Here is a 20,521-nt window from a genome sequence, read left to right as displayed (position 1 = left end):
GATCACGGATTGTGGAATCCATAATTATTTTTTTGGTAAAAGGTAAAAAGCAATAAAAGTAGAATGTAAAATATAAATAAACCTTAACACTCGTTGAAATTTCGTCTTCGGGTATACAGAAACTTACGTTCAGGAGAGACGCGTTTGATTTTTATCAGTCCAAGTACAATCAATCAAGTACAATCTGAGGAAAGAGACAAGTCACCATCCAAAAATAAACACAAAAACACGTTTGTCAATCGCTTAATTTTTAAACATAATCTAGTCTTCTAATTTTTATCTCGATTTTCTCTGCAATTTATATATATACCTTCTTTTAATGTTGTAACATAGGATATGTGATTATTTATCTTATGACTTAATAAAGATTCATTCATTCATTCATTCATTCAGTCCTTGACGTCCGACCACAGTGCCCCAAGGTTGCACAGCCGGACCTCCGTAAATACGTATTTACCGTTACATTTTCGTTACCCAATGACTCTCTATCCCAGCACACGTAAATAAACAAGTCACTATTTATTCTTCCATTTTGCCATAAAGAAGGTCGAACGAGTTATTTTTAATCCAAACCTGGTATTGAATGAGTGAGAAGTTGAATTCGTCGTTCGGCCGCCATTGTTTTCTTCTGGTTTTTTTTTTTTTATTTATTTTATTTTACATAAGATTTGACGAACGCCGCCTAAACGTAAACGAAGCTCATATCCGCTAGTTTTTTCTTGAATAATTTTAATGCATTTTCCGATTTTCAAGCATTTTTGGAGATTTGAAAGGAATCTGGGTACGAGGATTGCTAAGGGTTAGGATTGACCGATCAGCAGGTCTCGGTTGGGCCTTCTTCGGTACTTAGTCTCTCACAGTCAAATGCAATATGGCTGCCAATTCGAGCGGATCAGCGTCCCAAACACCTACTAAATCTAATCCTCCGAGTAAGGAAAAAGAAACCTTACTCGCAGTCCTTCAGTTTTTGAAGAAGAAGAATCTGTCTGTGAGTTGTAGAAGTATTTTATTGAAAGAACGAGCTTAACGATTTCTCAAATTTACTATACTTTGAACATACGGTTTTTTAATCCTAACAGTAAAGCGTACATAAAGGTAATTTTCTTTTGTTTCAGGAAACTGAGAAAATCTTCAGGCAAGAAGTGAATGGAATAGATGCAATAGAAGAAATAAATCTTCAGACTACTCCAGATTCAGAGCCAGATATTTCCTCAGTCTTATCTGCGTATAACAGGTGAGAATTTTATCAACGTTAATTAACCTAGGGGTATCCGGTCAGTTTGCCAACACAGTAAACTCGCCACCACCAAACTCGTTTCACACGATAAGCCAGCCATAAATGACCGTAAACCAACCCAAGTGCATTTATTCAATAACCTCTTGACCTCATACAGCGACCAAAGGGTGATTTCTCCTTACGTACTCATCCCACTTTCAAGCAGAACGGTTATAAGAATTTGGAGGTCTATCAAGTGGGGTCACTGTTGGATAAAGTATCAAACTATTTGAACTAAAGCTACAATGTTTATGAATGTTTATGTTAACCCCCTACCGGTTAGCTCAATGGATAGAGCGCTGGACTGATGTGTGGGAGGTTGAGGGTTCGAGCCCCGGCCGGACCAACACTCAAGGTCTTAAAATAATTGAGAAGAATATGCTGCCTTTCTATAGCATCAAGAAATGGTTTAGATATTCTAGTCTTCTCAGATAGGGAAGAATAAATGGGGGTCCCGTCTCCTACAGGGTTAGGGGTAGGAGATGTTAATTTCCCACGCATGAGATTACTGCGTGATGGATGTCCCCCCTTGGGGAGGGATGAGTGGGTTGTTGTCTTGCATTTCATACATGAGCCTCTGGCTCAGGCAATAATAGGTAACCATGCCCCACGTAAAGACATTAAACATTGATTACGATTACGAAATGTATAGCTGACATTGAGGAGAATTTGTAATTAAAGGGTTAAGGGTTTTACATTCCATTTAATGCTTTATCTTCTTTTTTGTTACAAAATTCCAAATTAGTGATGCAGATCCAACAAGATATGAAGATTATTACAGCAGGTGTGTTATATCTATAAGCATTACAGCATTTGTGTAGCCGAGCTATTTACAGAGCTATGTACACTGTTGCATAAAACTCCTGATCAGAAGTGAAATAATTATACAGAAGTTGAAAGAGACAACAGCATCATTTGTTCTTGTTTGAACCTAATCTATCCTTTTCTCTGGCACGGTGTTAATGATGGAAGAGGTTCCAATAAATACAGCATACTTGTCTGTCATCACTTTACTTAGTTTTATTTATTCTCTTTCTTATATTTATTGAAACAATTATTTTCTGTATCCCTGTTATGTCCAGTTTGCAAGCATTTGTAGAAAAATCATTGGATGTATATAAGGTAAACTTTCATATATTCTCCTGTTGCGTTGTGTTGCTGCAGACATGTGGTGTTGTGCACCAGAGTTCACCAAGTCAACCACCACTAAGTATGAGGATAGGTAGCAAGATTTCAAACTCATTTATTCATGCAGCGCATGTGGTGTAAACTGAAGAAATACACAGTGTCTTGAAAGAAGGGAAACTGAAAAGGCTACAAATTGAACAAAGGCACAAACAAAAAATAAATTAACAAAAAGGAAGTTAACAGGCATGACTAACATTGGATTTACCTCAGGGGGATAGTGAACTCCTTGCTCTAGAAAACTCTGAACTCCATTAAGTCTACTCCTTACCATACAAGCATCTATTGAAAACTAAACTAACAGTGCATGGTAAGGGAATTTATTACATGACTCGGGCAGTCAGAGGGCCAATAACTAAAATCAACCAATCAAAATGCTCTATTGCCGGTCAATATTCTCTCAGTATTGGACCAGGCACTGTCCCGAATGGTCCTGAATGATACCGCACTTGTGTCCCTTTGAACTTCAGTTGTATAATAAATCTCTTATTAACCAAGCTTGCTCGGGACTGTACTGGAAGAATATCGGCCCTTGGTCTTTTTTGTACGGACCGAGCGCAGTGAGGTCCGTACTGTCAAGACCTCAGGCCAATATTCTCTCAGTACGGCCCTCGTGCTTGGTTAATAAGATATAATTAGCTAATGCATTTACATAGAGGAAATAAAAATGAACAATGGTCTTCTACTGCTAGCCACAAATGGAAATTCTATAATCATTGAATCAAAGGAACAAAACACGTGATTGAGTATCAACTAAATGTCTGTCAACATTAAGCCAGGCACAGCATGTGAGCTTGGGGCTAATTAATTAATTCCCCTAGGAATACGAACAATTAGTATAATTTCAGAGCTGAGCAAAGAGTTTTCAGAAATCTGATTGGTTGAGCGGTTCCTTATATGATGCTATATAAACCACTCCACACAGTTTATATAAAATATTAAAATAAAATGTTAGTAAATGTTACTGAAATGTTATGATTTTAGAAATTTCTCTGTTGTTCTGCTCTGAAATAATACTAGGACAATTATTCGCCTCAGGTTCAGGGAATATTGTCAAATAATCCCCTTGATTTTGTCTTGGGGATTATTCGACGATATTCACCTGGCCTTTGGCAATAGTTGTTAATTATAGGCAGGAAGTAGAAATGAATCACTCTTTGGGGTCAAAGAGCTTATTATATGACAAGAGAGAGGATTCTACATTTGACTTGTGTGTTATGCTAGTCAATTAAGTAAAAGTATTAATGTGGGATGTAAAATGTAAAACTTTTTTAAATCTTAAGATGTTTTCTTTTAGCCTGAGCTGGCCATGGTACTTTATCCAATGTTTGTCCACATGTATCTTGAACTGGTATACAAAGGCAGTGAAAAGGAGGGTATGCTTTTTTTATAACTAGGTATTCTGATGGCCCACACCTGCTATTTCTCATCTTAAGCTGTAAATACTGCCTCAGTGGGCCATGTTCAGGTCTCGAAACTAACTTTTCAACGTACTAGCCAAGTGGCTGGTGACATCTTAGATGCTGCAACAATGTCAGTTCATTTACTAGCCAACTTGGTTAGTGGAAACTGAAAACCACTTGCCAAAACTGAATTTCTACTAGTCTGTGGCTAGTGGGCTACTGTTAGTGTTGAGCCCTAATGTCTCAAGGCTTACTAGCAAATTGCACATGAAAAATCAGGATACAAAAAAATAAACAGTTTTCTCTTATGGGTCCACTTTTGTTTAAATTCTAAACCTGTACTACCATAGAAAGGACTATTTCCTTTTTTCTATTTAACCATGCAAAAGGACCTTTTGTTAACCTCCTAACTCCTGGAAGTGATTAACATGTAACTTCTCCCTTTAATGTACATACATCATTCAAGACTTACAAGGAAATGTGTAGTAGCTGGAGGGGAGAGAATTAAGAATTAGATCTTAGGAGTTCACTCATTAACTTCCAAAAGTGATTAACATGAATCTTCTCTCTTCGATATGATGTATTCTTATTTTATCCAGCAATGAGAATACTCAAAATTATCGGGTAGAAATTGTTATCTTGATCCAATACCAAATTCTTGTTACCAATTCGCAAGAAAATGTGTAGCGGCTAGAGGAGAGAGTTAATCACATCTCAGGAATGAAAGGATTAAAGGGTTCGTATTCAGACAAGACTTTACTTTGTGTTACTGATCCAGTTTTCCTGGTTCATATCTAAAACCATATTGAGAGAGGTTTTTTCTCTGAACTCCTTCTCTGGAAGTGGCTGCCATTTCATTTCATGTCGCTTGTTTTGCAGCACAATCTTTTTTTGCCTGTTTTCGGGGGAGTCAGGAAGATTATCATGAAGAAGACCTTAGCAAGTTGGCAGCCATAACACGGCGTGAACATATGAAAAGTAATGAGCTCATGGGGACCTTAAGGTATTGAAATAGACTGCGTCCCATCTACAGTTCCATTCTCAATGTTTTTGAAAACTTCTAGGATCAAGGCTTGAGTCGAAGTTTGTAGACATCTGAGTCAAGTTTGCTTTGAGAGTAAAATTGTTTCCTCAAAACTGGGGATTAAGATTCTCAAAAAGTTCTCAAAGTGTCTCAATCAGGCTAGATTCTAGAGCCCTGATTCTCTGTACTTGATTATCAAAATGGTCTTGAGGACTGAGTTTTGAGTTGAGACTGTCAAAAGAATTAATTTTACTTGAAATTGTAAACATACATGTTATGTGTGCTTGTGTAGCAGTTGCCTAACCACTTTTTTTAATGGTTGTTGCCACAACTTTTTTTTTTTTAATGGTTGTTACCCTGCACTGTTGTCAGCTTGTTCTTTGAAAACTTGTTATGTATTATCCTATATTTGGTGTTGGTTATTATGCTGTTTAACTTATAGAAATTACACTCTATGAGGGTGGTATAAAAACTACAAGCCTCGCACAATTATAAAAATTAGTAAACTGTAGAGCAAAGGTAAGTCAGTCATATAGCCTGTGTACAGCCACCCCTACACATAAAAAAAAGTTATTATTATTTTTTGTTTTTGAGAGCAAAGGGGGTAGGGTGGGTGCGGGGTTGTACCACAGGCCATCACCTACGATATATTCTTCACAAAACTCCTCACAAATCAGTTATATGAATTGTTTGTGTACACAGCAGCCATGCTAACTTTCCACAAAACCTTCACTGACAGTTTATTCTTTCAGTGAAATAACAATTACTAAGTGTCCACCTGTACAAACAGGATTGAGATTTCATCTTGATTCATTGAATGTATATTGCTTTCAACAGGAGCAACAAATTTGTAATCAGAATGTCAAAGGACACATACCAAGTGCTCAAGAAGCATTTGCAGGTACAATGAATATGTATTTGAGGGAATGTGCAGTGGCCTCATGGTTAGTGCACTCTACTGCAGATTGAGTAATTTGAATATATAAACAAAGTTGAAATGGTAAATTGGCTACCATTACGATTATAAAAGCTGATGTTTCGAGCGTTAGCCCTTCGTCAGAGTGAATAGAGGAATTGTGGGTTGTGTGTACTGTGGTACCACAAGTATCAACAAACACTTTTCATTCCACTAATTTATTCGTGTTTTTCTCGTTGCCATGTTCCCACCAATCATATAGCTCCTTTTCTGCCTTTAAAAGCACACACAACCCACAATTCCTTTATTCACACCGACGAAGGGCTAACGCTTGAAACGTCAGCTTTTATAATCGTAACGGTGGCCAATTTACCATAATGATTTCAACTTTGTCGATTTTATTAAAATTATTTTGTCACCCCCACTGATGCAGCCCCAAACAGTTTCTTTAGAAACTATCAGCCTTTATTCATTTGCAGATTGAGTGGTCTGGCTTAGTGCCCTGGCTACTCTGAAGAACACTAGTAAGGGTAGTGGTCAGTACACTGAATCCCTAAATCAAGCAGTTTAGTTTTAAGCCATGGCTGTTGCATTAGAGATACTGCCGAGACCCTGGAAAGACCCATTCTTCTAAGTTTCTATCTATACCTTTCTTCACTCAGGAGTACTATTGGGTAACAGCAAACTATTAACCCTTTCACACCCAAGACTGAAGTATCAGTTCTTCACCTTGTTTCCCATGCATTAGTGACAGCTTTAGATCTGAGAATTTGGTGCAAAATCAAAGAAAATTCCCCTAGTTTATATTTTTATTTCCTCTATTTTCCTTTCTACTTGAAAATAGTTATATTAAATTATACAGTATTATAAGAAAAAATGTAATTTTCTTTTATGGCTTTTTATTTCTTTTACAGGATCAACAGCAAGAATTGCTTCTTACATTGATTCAGCAACACCTTCACTTTGATGGTAAGATTTTAAGGAGTCCCTTAGGCTTTGAGGATTGGATTGTATTTTGACTTCTGCACAGAGTTCTCTGTTTCTCTACACCATTCTGAGGAAAAGCTTTTGAGCTTTTCTCCATTCTCCTGCATCTTCATTTCTTGATGAAAATGCTGCAATGTTTATAATTAATTTTATGTTATTGATGTATTATTCAGTGACCCCCTCTCTTAGAGGAGATTAACTTTTATTTTTGCTTTTTAAATTTGATACATTGTTGACAGTCAGTAAGCTGTAGTTAGGCTTTATTACCAGTTGCTGCTTGTGAAATAAGCTTGAGCTCTCCCCCAAAGGTTTTACCCAGGAAAATTGATCACTGGAATCAAGAAAGTGTTGAAAATCAAGCTTAGCTGTTGGGAAGACACAACATTTTCAGCTCAAGGGTTTTATATCTTGACATCACAAAACTTTTCTAGCTAATTTACCAGGAAAAGTACAGCTGCTAGTTGGGAGAATTAGTAATCCTATCTTGGAAGGTTAAGTTCTAACATACTGCAACATTTGATCTTTTTTTCTGTTCTCTTAAGTTTTTGAAGGAAGACCAAGGAATAAGCAAGCAATAGAAGCAACGGCAGGAGCAGTGACAGGGGAGGCGACATTTGAGGGTAAGAGATACCAACAAGAATTTAAAAGTTTATGAGTACAGGGGAACTCCCTTGAAAGATTATTACTTTCATGAATAAAGGCTGATAGTTTCAAAGGAAACTGTTTGGGGCTGCATCGGTGGGGGTAACAAAATAATTTGAATAATTATATCAGCAAAGTTGAAATGGTAAATTGGCCACTGTTACGATAATAAAAGCTGACATTTTGAGCCTTAGCCCTTCATCGGGGTGAATAGGGGAATTGTGGGTTGTGTGTGCTTTTTTAGGCAGAAAAAGGAGCTACGTGATTGGTGGGAAATCTATTACTTTTATGGCAGAGCTCCAAATTATGGAAAATCCAGTGTACACTTCAGGATTTGTTCTCTCTAGATAACCAGTGACTGAGAAGTTTTTTTCTGTGTTCAGAAAGTTGCTCAAAAGCTTTTCTTCAGTTCAACCAATGTACAGACACCCTATAACCCTTCATCCCTTTGTCATATGATACAGAGTTTCATATTCTAACAGGATCAAGTTATTTACATGAACTTCAAAATTTGAATTAGACCTTGACTTATACTACATATTACCTAATCCTGATAAATTTGATGAAGCTGACCCTGATCATATGCTAATTAGTCCTGAATCTCACTACTATGATATATTCCTAGTTTAAATACAGTTCTAAGAAAATCGGGCAAAAATACTATTTCATTCCTTCACTGTAATATCAGAAGCTTACCTAAAAATTTAAATCTACTTGAGGATCTCCTATGTTCCTTAAATACACAACCATATAATATCATGGGAATCACAGAAACTAAGCTGAATAGGAATAATATAATTAGTTAACATTGAACTACCCTGCTATAGGATCTTCCATAATGATTTTCCAACCTCTGCAGGAGGGGCAGCCCTTTATATTAGCAAATCTCTAAAATCAGTCCCGAGGCCTGATATTACTTTGGATATCTCCCTAGTAGAATCTGTCTGGGTTGAAATAGCTCAGTCTTCTAACGAAAAGTCCATCTTAGTTGGTTGTATCTATAAACACCCAGGAGCAAACATCGAAGAATTTAAAGATAAATTTAATGAGACAACTAAACAATTCAATGCTAATAAGTACCAGTTATATTTCCTTGGTAATATGAATATAGATTTCTTTAAATGTAATACTCATCCCCCTACAGAAGCTTATCTTGATAATGTTGTACTCTAATAATCTATTACCTGTAGTAACAAAACTAACATGACTAACTTACCACATTGCTACACTAATTGATCATATTTACACCAATAGCTCAAGAAATGTTTTCTCAGGGATTTTAACTGCTGATATCTCGGACCACCTTCCACTCATTTGTATTGTAGATATACCAATTAAAAAAAGGCAAAACCTAGATAGATGCTATAGAGACTATTCCAATTTCAATCAGGAATCTTATCTTCAGGATGTCAATGCAATCAACTGGAATGCAATCAAAAGTGAATGTGTAGACTTGCATGAGATAACAACTGATCTTCTCAAATCAATCAGTAATAGACATGCATCAATATGTCCAGAAGGAAACAAAAATTATCTACTAAGCCCTGGATAACAAATGGTGTTTTAAAATCAATCAAAACTAAACACACTATGTACAAAACACATTTTCTTTCTAATAATCTGGATAAAGGGGCGAAATATAAAAAGTTTGCTAATAAACTGAACTGGCTTAAAAGCGTGAGTAAGAAGACCTATTTCTCTCAGCACTTTGACCAATGCAAGAATAATCTGAGGGCATCTTGGAAGTTAATTGGTACAATAATAAACCACAATCATAAGGGGCAGAACCCTATTTCAAAAATCGTGCATAACAATAGAGTCTTCACAGATAAAACTGATATTGCAAATCAATTTAACAAACATTTTGTTAATGTAGGTCCAAATCTAGCCCACAAGATTGGACACTGTGAAAGAAATCCTACCCAGTACATTAAATCAACCCTGGTAGACAATTTTGTTCTATCTTGTGTTACTGAAACCCAAGTCTGCTCATTATTTAAATGCTTAAATGACCACAAGTCATCCCTAGATATTCCTAACAAATTAATCAAAATAGCTGCTCAACCATTGTCAATATACCTCTAACATTTACAACCAGTCTATAGAAACTGGTATTGTTTTTTTTTTTTTTTTTTTTTTTTTTTTTAATACAGCATTGTTTATTACACTTACACATGTACTTACACTATAATTACTTTTTACACCATGTTTAAACTACATTAACTTACACTACTTACAATACATATATAACAATACAGTTACACTAGTCAAATTTAATTACAGTTGATCTATTTACCACATTATTGTTTGCATGTTAATTGTCGAGTAACTACAGGAAAAATTTCCATTTGTTCCTGAACTCCTTCTCGTTATTACAAGTGACAGCAATATATTTTTCTAGATAAATTTTGTCGCGCACAAGTGAGACGAAATCATCGAAATGGCAATTTATGGTATTTAAAGCGTTAACATATAAAAAATATTTGCCTAGAATAATGAGATGGTTGAGGGCTAAACAGTAGGTGTGACAGCGAATAATTCCGAACATAATCTCCAGTTCTGACAATGACAGTTTCATATTACTAGAGGTTGAGTACCACTCCTGGAATCTATTCCAAAAAGAACTTGCTTGCTTACAGTTTATAAACAAATGCCAGACGGTCTGGTGCTCAGATGGACAAAAGGGACAGGAGGGCGATGTAACTTTTTTCATTTTATGTAACAAGCTATTCGTTGGTAAAATTCGATGATTAATTTTGTATTGAAACATTGTCAATTTAATTTCTCTCGTGGCTTTAAATGGTAGGAGGTAGATTTTGTTCAAGTCACTTTTCTCGATGCCAGACATTAAAAGTTTTTTCTCAGAGGTTGGTGGCGGTAGATCTTCGAGGTTAAGCAGGATACTGTATATTGCTTTACATGAGAGTGAACAGGTTGAGGTAGGAGGCGTAACTGGGTCTTGGGAATTTTCTTGCAATAGTTTTTTCCAATTTTGTGGAATAGAAGAAAGAATGCTGTAATATTGCAAAAAGTTACATTTTACATTGAATTTATTGCGAAAAGAATTAAATGAAAGGAATTGACCCTCACAGGAGTCAAAAAGGTCCGAGATTTGTTTTATTCCAGCTTGATGCCAATGAGGAAAGAATACCGTTTTCTTATTCACAGTTAAAAATCGATTATTCCAGATTGGCTGTGAGAGAACCTCAGTTTTATTTTTAGGTGTAGTCATTGCAATATCCTGCCAGTAAAAAATGATTTCTCTGTAGAAAGGAGGAAGATGGTTGTCTAGGTCAAGGAGATTATAATCATAGTTACATTTAAACAGTTCTGTACCGCCAACATCGGCTAGGAGGGATTTTGGTATGTGCTGCCATGGAGCATCCGAGTTAGAGCATAACCGTTTTACCCAGTTTAACTTTAGTGCTTTATCAAAGAGAGAAAAATCCCTCATGTCCAAGCCACCAGCTGTTTTTTGCTTGAAAAGGGTAGTCTTTTTTATTTTGGCGGGTTTGTGATTCCAAATAAAGTCGAACACGATCCTGTTTACTTCTTTACTGAAGTCTTTAGGGGTACACATGACGCTGCAGATAAAGACAAGTTTTGAAAGTGCCAATGTTTTAATTATATTTATCCTACCAACGATGGAGAGGTCTCTTTGGGACCACATGTTCAATGTTTTCTTTAAAGAATCTAATTTGTCCAAAAAATTTTTCTTTTCAGACATTTCTAGGTCATATGTAAAATGCACTCCAAGCGCGTAAACTGGCTCACCGCTCATTTGAAGATCAAGTATAGAATCTTTTCTGTGGCTTACAGAGCCAAGCCATAGCATTTCAGATTTTGTTTGATTTAGTTTTAGACCAGAGCACCTTTCGAAAAGTGATAATAAATCAAATAACTTTGACACTGATTGAACATCAGACAGAAGTACAGTTGTGTCGTCTGCATATTGCGAAAGTTTGACCTCTTTATGTTCATCTATTGTGATACCTTTTATTTCTTTTGAGCATCTAATACTTTGCGCGAGTAGCTCAATAGCAATAATGAATAATGTGCCGGAAAGTGGGCAACCTTGACGCACTCCGCGTTCTAGATGAAAATGTTTTGAGGCGTACCCGTTATTCAAAACACAACTAGAGATATCTGTATAGGACACTTTTATCCACTGTCGGAGATCAAGACCGAAATTAAACGTTTCGAGGCATTTATGAATAAAATTCCACTCAATCGAATCAAACGCTTTCTTGAAATCTGAAAATACGGCTACCCCTGGAATATTCTTCTCTTTTGTGAAATGCATTGTATCTGCTATTAACCTGATACTTTCCCCAATGAACCTTCCTTTAACGTACCCAGATTGGCAAGGATGAATTAAAATCGGCAAGATCTTCTCCAAACGCAGAGCGATGGTCTTCGTTGCGATTTTATAGTCTACATTCAATAAAGATATTGGTATTGTTCCTGATATCTTAAAAGTTTCTGAGGTGTCTCCAGTATATAAAAATGGAGATGCTACAAACCCCAGCAATTATCGCCCTATAGCAATTCTCTCGCCATTCACTAAGGAAAGGTACGTATTTTATGGGGGGGGTGGGCCGGGCTATTTTAGAAATTTTTTGCTACAAAAGTCGGAGCCCTCCCACTTTCCAGATTGGATTAATGCATGACCCTTCATAAATGCCTAAACAAAAAGGATCTGACCCTCCCCCCACCTCCTCTAAGACAAAAATAACCAGAAGTGAAAATAACTGACCGGAAGTGTTGCTGACATAACCAGGTCTGCGCACAAAGCAGTTAATTGCGTGGCATTGCATGGTGAAAACTTGAAAATGGGCAAGGATGTGCGAGGAATAGAAAGAGGGAAATCACTTGTGGAGAATGCCAGGATTTCATGAGGTCAGATGGAGCAACTTGTGGCTATTGTGGCTGTTTGCCGACTCACCATTCTAAAAAGGATGCCCGCTACTCCTCTGACTCTGGTGGTAGTACATCGGGTGCGGGAACAAGTGAAAGTACAAGTCCAGAGAAGTGGAAAGATGAAGATCTGGGGTGGTTCCCAAACCCAAAGGGCAAATATACTGAGTTCTCAAATAGCAGTTTGCGAGAAAGGGGAGCTTTATATTGAGTATAGGCGAATGTCATGTAAAGAGAGAAGTGGCAAACTATGTAAATTTTGCGAGAAGGATGAGACTACCAGCCCTCCACTTCCAACTCGACGACCATATCCCGACTATGGCAAGCTACCAAATTTCCATTATATCTCTTGGAGTGCAACTCCCACCGATGGCTGTGAGCCGGATGACTTCCAGCCTTGAGCTCAGATTAAGCAATTGTTTGAGGAAAGTGAACTAGTCAGTGGGGACAGTGAGGCTATTAGAAGGTTTTCAGATAAATACATTGTCCCCGAAAAGCTTGTAGCGGAGTATGTTGAGCACCTTGCCCAGATAAAAATGCGCAAGGAGAAGAAGAAAGAGGAGACTGAAACTGGAGCGAACGGAATGGCTGAACTGGGAGTACAAGGACATTGACTGGGTTGGACTGTACAACTCAGAAATGTACAGCAACAAGTGACCTCGTCACTTTTCGAGGTGGAAACTGACTCGCAAAGTGATCTGGTAGATTGAGTTGTCAGTTCAAGCCCGAGTAGCTCAAGCAACAAATCGTCACTGGACACTAATTTTATACCAGAGCCCCGCGCGGAAACATTACTGACGTCAAAATATGGACGAAAGCGGGCACGGTTAGAGAGAGACAATTACGTTAGTTGGGACAAGATAGTTTTTTGACATAATATTTCGACATCTGTTTAAAATGATATAGATTGATTTAGACTGGTAGCTTTGCTTGTATATGTAAGTTTTAGGTTTCTGTACACTTCGCATGTTTGGTAACAAATAATTAAAAGTCAACTAACCAACATGGAGTAGTTTTTTCCTTGCCGAAAAAAAAAACTATGCCCCTCCCCCGGCTGCGTACCAAACAGGTTTGACCCTCCCCAGTTTGTAAAATATTTACTTATGACCCACCCCTCCAAAGCCCCAGCCCACCCCCCCCAATAAAAAACGTACCTTCCCTAAAATACATGAATGACTAGTCTACAATCAACTATATTCCTTCATAGAAAAACATCAAATCCAGTATAAATATCAATTTGGATTCAGGAAAGGATACTCCACTGAACAGGCTATTCTTGAAATTACAGACAATTAAAAGCTAGTAATCGATAGAAAACAAATCACATGTGGTCTATTTCTTGATTTGTCAAAGGCCTTTGACACAGTGAATCACAGCATTCTACTGTCTAAGCTCTCTTTATATGGCGTTGGAGGAGTCTCACATAAATGGTTTGAGAGTTATTTTCAAAATCATAACCATTATGTCAAACATTGATTCCACTAGATCTGCCAATGAAAATATAACATGTGGCATACCTCAAGGCTCAACTCTAGGTCCACTCTTATTTCTACTCTATGTTAATGATTTACCAAAATTTAATTGCACTGATAAACTCTCAGTGAGTATCTTTGCTGATGATACTAACTTGTTTTTTACTAGTGACAACCCACATCATCTAAAATCTGTTATGAATCATGAACTAAAACAAATTTATAAATACTGTGCCCTAAATAAGTTGTCTATTAATTTTGCCAAAACTAATTACATGTTAATTTCATCGTCTAGATACCACCCCGCGATAAATATTGAAAACATTGAATCAAAGAATTGTATAAAATACCTGGGAGTCTATATCGATAAGCACCTAAATTGGCAACTGCAAATACAACATATAAACAATAAAATAGCAAGAAACATTGGAATTGTTACTATATTGAGACATTATGTCGAATTTAATATGTTAAAGCAATTATACTATGCTTTGATATATCCCTATTTAAGTTATGGTATAACTACCCGGGGCTGTGCCACCAATACTAAGTAAACTTAAAGTGCCTCTGTATTAAGCAGAACAAATGTCTTCATAGCATCTTCTTTGCAAATGCTAGAGAGAATGCCAATTCCTATTATAAACTATTAGGAATTCTAAAGTTGGAAGCTATTTATAAATTCAGAATATGCTGTCTTACGTATAAGATTAATATTAAAAGTGATAGCATTCCAGATATCTTCCTTGATATCCTGACCCCAGCATCTGAAAAACATAATTATAATAGAAGATTTTCTAATAATAATAACTTTTTTAGACAAAGAGTATCCACCAACATGGGAAAATCATCTTTTATATTCTCTGCTTCAAAGATATGGGAAACTGTACCCACTTATCTTAAATATATGCCTTACAATAATTTCAAAAGAGAATGGAAACATCAACTTTTACTCAACCAAACCTGATTATTTTACTTTGCTGCTGATCTACTCTTAAGGAAAAATGTAATGAAAAAACTTCAACTTTTGTTCAACAAAACCTAATCAGTTTATTTACTTTACTACTGATATACTTTTATTATAGGCTGCTATCTATTTATATGACCATTACAGTGTCCAACTAGAAAGCCTCTGCTACTTTGGACACCGTGCACCTCTCAAACTTATCTTTACAGCCAAATATTACTATTATTCTTTCCTCTTTCTCTTACTTTTCAATGTATATTAACTTCTATTAATAGTGTGAAATAAATAAAGTTCAAAGTTCAAGTTCATGTACATGCTCTGTGGACTAACTCCCCCCCCCTCCCCCCCTCCCATTTCAACTCTCCTGTCCCTACTTTACACATAGGCTGAACCTAGGGATCCAATTAACAAATGGTAAACACCACAGCATACACTATTGAGGTATGGATGCACGCAGGAGGTTGCTAAGCACGAAAGAAGCGTAAGAGTTGTGTAAGGCGATAGCCGAGAGCAACTCTAGCTTCTTGAGTGCTTAGCAAACCTCCCAAGTGCATCCATAACTCAATAGTGTATGCTGTGGTGTTTACCACTTGTTTTATAACATAACATTGATACATTGTAGGTAAAGAGTTACCTTTTATTTAACAAATCTTATGTGACCAGAAAAAACAAGCGTGCACGGGAAAATAGTCTTTGCATTTGCTCACATCAGCAGCGTACACCCATAGGCAAATGGGGGACGCTAAATTGACCAATCAGACCATGCGCTTTACTTATATGAGGTGTGTAATGGAGAGTTCAGGGACTGGACTGGAGACAAGAGGAAGTATAAAGTGTAGTTTCAAGCTCAGCTTAAAGTGAAGATGAGCCAGTCATCCTCTGAAGTGTAAACTGTTTATAATTGAGCAAGCTATCCTCTGAAGTGGAAACTGTGTGTTCATGAAACTTATTGTGAAAATATTTTTTTGTCTCACTGTAGCCAACAAGAGTAAGGTGTATTATGGAATTCCTCCAGAGCCTGATCTTGGAGTTGTTATTGAAGAGGAAAATGAGGAGGAAGAAGATAAAGACAAACCGAAAGTAAGTAAATTGTGAAATTATGGAGTGGTAATTGATTCAGTGAGGGAGGTAGTTTTGCTATACTATGTTTTTTGAAATAAATTTTAACCTTACCCAGGAATGAAAGTTGCCTCTGTCATGCTTCTTAACCTTTTCATTCACAAGATCTGTCTCAGTATCTTCCAAACAATTCATATGATTTTAGTTTGGAGAATTTGGTTTTGGATCAACCAGTTATCCTCTGATTGATTTTTTTTTCTCCTTATTTGTCTGCTTGGCATTGTTAGTAAAGAGAAATTTTGTCTTGATAACTCATGAGATTGAAACAGATGATAATGATAAATTGATACCGTTAATAATGATGATGAAATCTTGAAGAAATACAAAAGGCCAAACAGTGCAGACACATACTTTATTTTTCTGATGATCTGATGTTATACAAAGTTAGTTCAATTTTTATATCTGAGTGCAACTATGTAATTTGCTTGTGCAGAACTTCTTATTTACAACAAAACTATATGAATTGAAATGAATACACAGTTCTGGAAACATAATGTTATGCCCAGGACTCCAATTACAAAGCCCCTCATTCCAGTTACATATATGACTGTAAGCATTGTGTGAGTGTGTAAACTCTTACATATATTTTCAATTCTAAGCATTGTATCTACATTTCAAAGTACAAAATATTAATAACAATGGCAGGCTAATCATTGATGAAGATAAAAGCTATTTTTCAGCTGATGGTTACAGATAATGTTTGTTGACAAGGTTCTGTTTTTGGCCGAAAATTCATAAGCCACCCAAATTTTCTCTGAACTAATCATATACTTCTCATAGTACAAAGTAATGATAAGAATTTTTATTTTGAAATGCCAGGTTAATCATTACTTAAGATAAAAGCTATTTTCAGCTGATGGTTACAGATGTTTGTTGACAAGGTTTTGTATTTGGCTGAAAAAATGGAAAGCCACCTACATGATCTTTGAACTAATCATATACAAAAAAACCAATGACCTTCCTATGTTAATACAGCCACTGGTCTTTCATTTTCAATGTATTTTCTGTGTTTGACTGAAACATACATTGGTTTGATTCAGCCAGCACTTAAAGCTCTTATTCGAAAAAGCTCTTCACCTTAATTACATACTGCTTACAAAAATCGTAGTACCATAGTCTACATTCTTAGTAGTAATACGTTTATATCGGAATAGTTCAAATACTTAATACATAGATACTGGATTTGATTATTTTTCAGTCTTGCCATTTCACAGTAAAGAATGTCTCTACCATTTCCTATTATTTACCCTTTATTTCTGTTTGATTAATTTATGTGAAACTTACATTAACCAATTAAATTTAACCCTGGCCAAAATAAGTCAAATGATATACCAAACTTAGACTACTCAAATATCTGAATACGATGGTTACCTTTATCAATTACAGCACATTGTCCTGTACTGAGAATAGCTAGTGCATGTGGATCATTGAATTCTCCCAAATGACCACCTTGTGTTCCAAATTTACCAACAAACTTTCCATTCAGTTCAAAGACTTGTATTCTATGATTACATTCGTCACAAACCATAAGTTGTCCTGACTTGTTCACTGACAAACTTCTTGGACTATTAAACTCTCCGTCCCCTTCACCCTGCTTTCCAAACTTGTACTGAAAGTTTCCATTCCTGTCAAAAACTTTGATACATTGGTCGCCCTTGTCTGACACTATGAGATATCTGCCATACTGAATACAATGGATAGGAAATGTAAAGGAGCCCTGTTCACCTATCTTCATTAGAAACGTACCATCAGGAGAAAAAATCTTAACCAGTTTGGCACCTGCATCAGCAACAATGATGTTCCCATCACTGTCAACAGATAAACCCAAGGGATTATTAAGCCGAGTATTAGGTTTTCCTTCAGTACCAAAGCTTCCCACGTACTTACCCTCCCCACTGAAAGTTTGGATTCTATGATTATAACTGTCTGCCACGAAAATATTGCCATTATTATGAAGTGCTATTCCCCGAGGATGGTTCAATTCCTCCGCTTTGGCGCCCATTTTACCAAATGATCTTAAAAACTTTCCTTCACTATTGAAAAATTGAACTACATGTTTTTCTTGATCAGTTACAGCAATCTCATCCCCAGCATTCACTGCAATCCCCCAAGGCCAACGAAACTTTTCAAGAGACGAACCCCTTCGTCCAAAAGATAAGGCAGGTCTAAACTGAAATGGTTTTATGGGGACAATAAATTGACTGCCCCGAACATGTTCCCCGTTTACCTTTACTGTCACTTTACACCCTCCTACATTTCTGGGAGAATAGCTGATTTGATAGCGTCCATCCTTCTTGTTAATTATTCGCAAGTCCGTGGCGTAGTCTCGTTCTCTTTCATCTCTAATTTCCACTGTTACATTGTCGCGTTCATCGTAACACTGTCTTCCTTTAGCGTTCCTTGTAGTCAAAGTAAACTGCGATTCACGGGTAGCCATTGCTTCCTCAACTCCTTTGCCGTTAACAATTGATTGAATTGCTTTTGTTCGGCTTACCGTTTGTAAAGTTCCAATTTCTTCGGCATTTATTGTGTCAAATATCTTTAGGTTTTCTCTAAAAACAAAGGTACGGAAACTCTTTAGGAAACAGTCCTTTAGCTGATTTTGATCAGCTCCCTGAAAAATTTTTTCCATTGATTTCTTCCCTTGAACGGCTTCAGCGTGTGTACATCGTTTTAGAATTGTATCAGCTTTTTCCAGCAATGACTCGATGATCTTTATTTCGCTCTCTAACTCCGTGGTTTGGGTTGTTAGAGTTTCGAGGAATCTTTTCGTTTCATCGTCCACTGCTGTCAAGATATTTTGTTTCTTCGCTTCAATGGCTGCAATCAAATTGTCTGCAAACGTCTGTACTTCTCTCTTTACGTCTTCGCTTTGTTGTATCAATGTAGCGCATTCTTCACTGAGTTGATTCATAGTGTTAATCTTTTCTTGTAAATCGCGTCTCTGTGTTTCAATCATGGTTTTCATTTCCAACTTTTGTTTTTCCGCTTCTTCCTCTAGGTGCGCAATGGCGTGACCCGCATGATCTATCAAAACACAGCTTTGGCAAGCTGCCGTTTCGCAGTTCTTGCAAAAGTATTTAAGTTCTTCTTTCTCGTGCCGTTGTTTCGAGCAGTACAAGGGTCGTTTTAATACATCCCCATAGTCCTTTTCTTGAAAGTCTTTCAGCGCCAAGACACGGTGATCTCTATTGGCTTCAATGATGTTATGTGCAACGAGGCACTCTTTACACCAAAACATGCAACAATGGAAACAATAAGAACTCTCGGAGCTTTTCTTGTGACAGTTTCCACATCCAACTTGACTGGTTTTGCATTCTTTAATGGCCAACACATCAATCAAGCCGTTTAGATAAAAACTGGTGGGAAGATCTTTTAAATCGCCACTATCGGGTATTCTGCTAACAACTTGGCATTTCGGACATCTGATTGTATCTCGGCCATGACTTGTTCTGTGCCAGTTTTTCAAGCATTGCAGACAGAAACTGTGAAGACATGGGAGTTGTTTTGGGTCCGTGTAAATGGTACCACACACTGGACAAGACACCTCTTCACGAAGATTGTAAAGCAACGTTTTGATATCCATAGACCGCCTGTCTTTTTCTGGGGAGGGAGCGAAATTAGTAGCTTAGATTCTTGGAATTCGGCACGAAACAATGAAGACTTGTGAGTTTGTCCATTTGGTTAGTTGTTCTGATAATGTTCATTTTTCATTGCATCAGCCAACCAGGAATCCTTGTCTCGTAAACATGTTGGGGAATATTTTTGTCGTGGATGCTGATTTTTAACAATATAACCCCTAAGGCATATCTTGAACTTAAAATAGCTTCTGCTAACGTGTACTTGCAGTTAATTGAAATTGCTCTCACCTTGACGTAACGAGAGAGCCGTTAAACTTGAAGCAACTGCTTTTTTCTTCTTCGTCGGTCGCGCGAACGAACTTATAAAAATGATAATACTTATGGTAAAAGGAACTTGGCGAGAGCCGCCTCCTTAATTTGCGTAGTGTTTTTATCCTTTTGTATCTTCGTCTTTGCAAGGACAATGCTTGAAAAAAGGGTCAGCAGTCTTGAAGCCAATATCAGGTTTGTTGTGATATACATAGGATAAAGCCCATTGTTAACAGGAGAACAAAGGATCGGTGTATGCGGTTCTTATAGTTAGTAGAATAACGGGGTCAGTGACAACTCAAAATTAATTATAGGGGAGGTTTCGGTACATCTTGAATTTTTTACTTTTTCCGTAGATCAGTAGAGAGAAGTGACATTTTCAACTTGAGTTCAGTTATCTTACAAATAGTTTGAAGCGGCTATTGAATTCTCTCGCGTCAAAGAGGCGCGGCATCAAATAACCCGATTTTAGGCGGTAACAATCCTTAGCCACTGACTTCGAAAGGGTCAAAGTCTTGAGCCAATGCGATGTGGAAACCATTGGTAACCTGGTTACAGTCTCTCCTACTGATACACGCGTGTGTTGGATAATTGCATACCTTCAGATTTTGGAAAGCAACTAATTTATTTGTGCAGAACTACTACTTTACAACACAAACATTAAATTCTGATAAACACACATTAAATGGAAACATAGTGTTGTGTCCAGGCCTCCAACGGCGGCAC

The 20,521-nt window shown here is 37.0% G+C and overlaps 2 protein-coding genes across 2 annotated transcripts in view; one reads left to right on the top strand and one right to left on the bottom strand.

The window, feature by feature from the left end:
* The first annotated feature begins 832 nt into the window (after positions 1-832).
* LOC111344145 (transcription initiation factor TFIID subunit 5) overlaps positions 833-20,521 on the top strand; it is a 37,733-nt gene continuing 18,044 nt past the window's right edge. The window contains exons 1-10 of the mRNA XM_088744197.1: positions 833-988; positions 1,116-1,234; positions 2,022-2,060; positions 2,359-2,398; positions 3,759-3,837; positions 4,744-4,867; positions 5,726-5,789; positions 6,719-6,773; positions 7,334-7,411; positions 15,766-15,866. Of these exons, the coding sequence (XP_088600323.1) occupies positions 872-988; positions 1,116-1,234; positions 2,022-2,060; positions 2,359-2,398; positions 3,759-3,837; positions 4,744-4,867; positions 5,726-5,789; positions 6,719-6,773; positions 7,334-7,411; positions 15,766-15,866 (816 nt within the window). The 5' untranslated portion in view covers positions 833-871. The remainder of the gene's footprint in view (positions 989-1,115; positions 1,235-2,021; positions 2,061-2,358; positions 2,399-3,758; positions 3,838-4,743; positions 4,868-5,725; positions 5,790-6,718; positions 6,774-7,333; positions 7,412-15,765; positions 15,867-20,521) is intronic.
* On the bottom strand, positions 17,098-19,622 carry LOC111344144 (E3 ubiquitin-protein ligase TRIM45). Its single transcript, XM_022951356.2, has one exon. The coding sequence runs from the start codon at positions 19,489-19,491 to the stop codon at positions 17,248-17,250; it is 2,244 nt and encodes a 747-aa protein (XP_022807091.1). The 5' UTR covers positions 19,492-19,622; the 3' UTR covers positions 17,098-17,247.

This window comes from Stylophora pistillata, chromosome 14 (assembly GCF_964205215.1).
Source record: "Stylophora pistillata chromosome 14, jaStyPist1.2, whole genome shotgun sequence".
Taxonomy (NCBI): Eukaryota; Metazoa; Cnidaria; class Anthozoa; order Scleractinia; family Pocilloporidae; genus Stylophora; species Stylophora pistillata.
This window is presented reverse-complemented; position numbering and strand designations above follow the sequence as displayed.

Excerpts from the sequence above, each read along its gene's own strand:
- LOC111344144 (XM_022951356.2), bottom strand. The coding sequence starts at position 19,491 with ATGGATATCAAAACGTTGCTTTACAATCTTCGTGAAGAGGTGTCTTGT.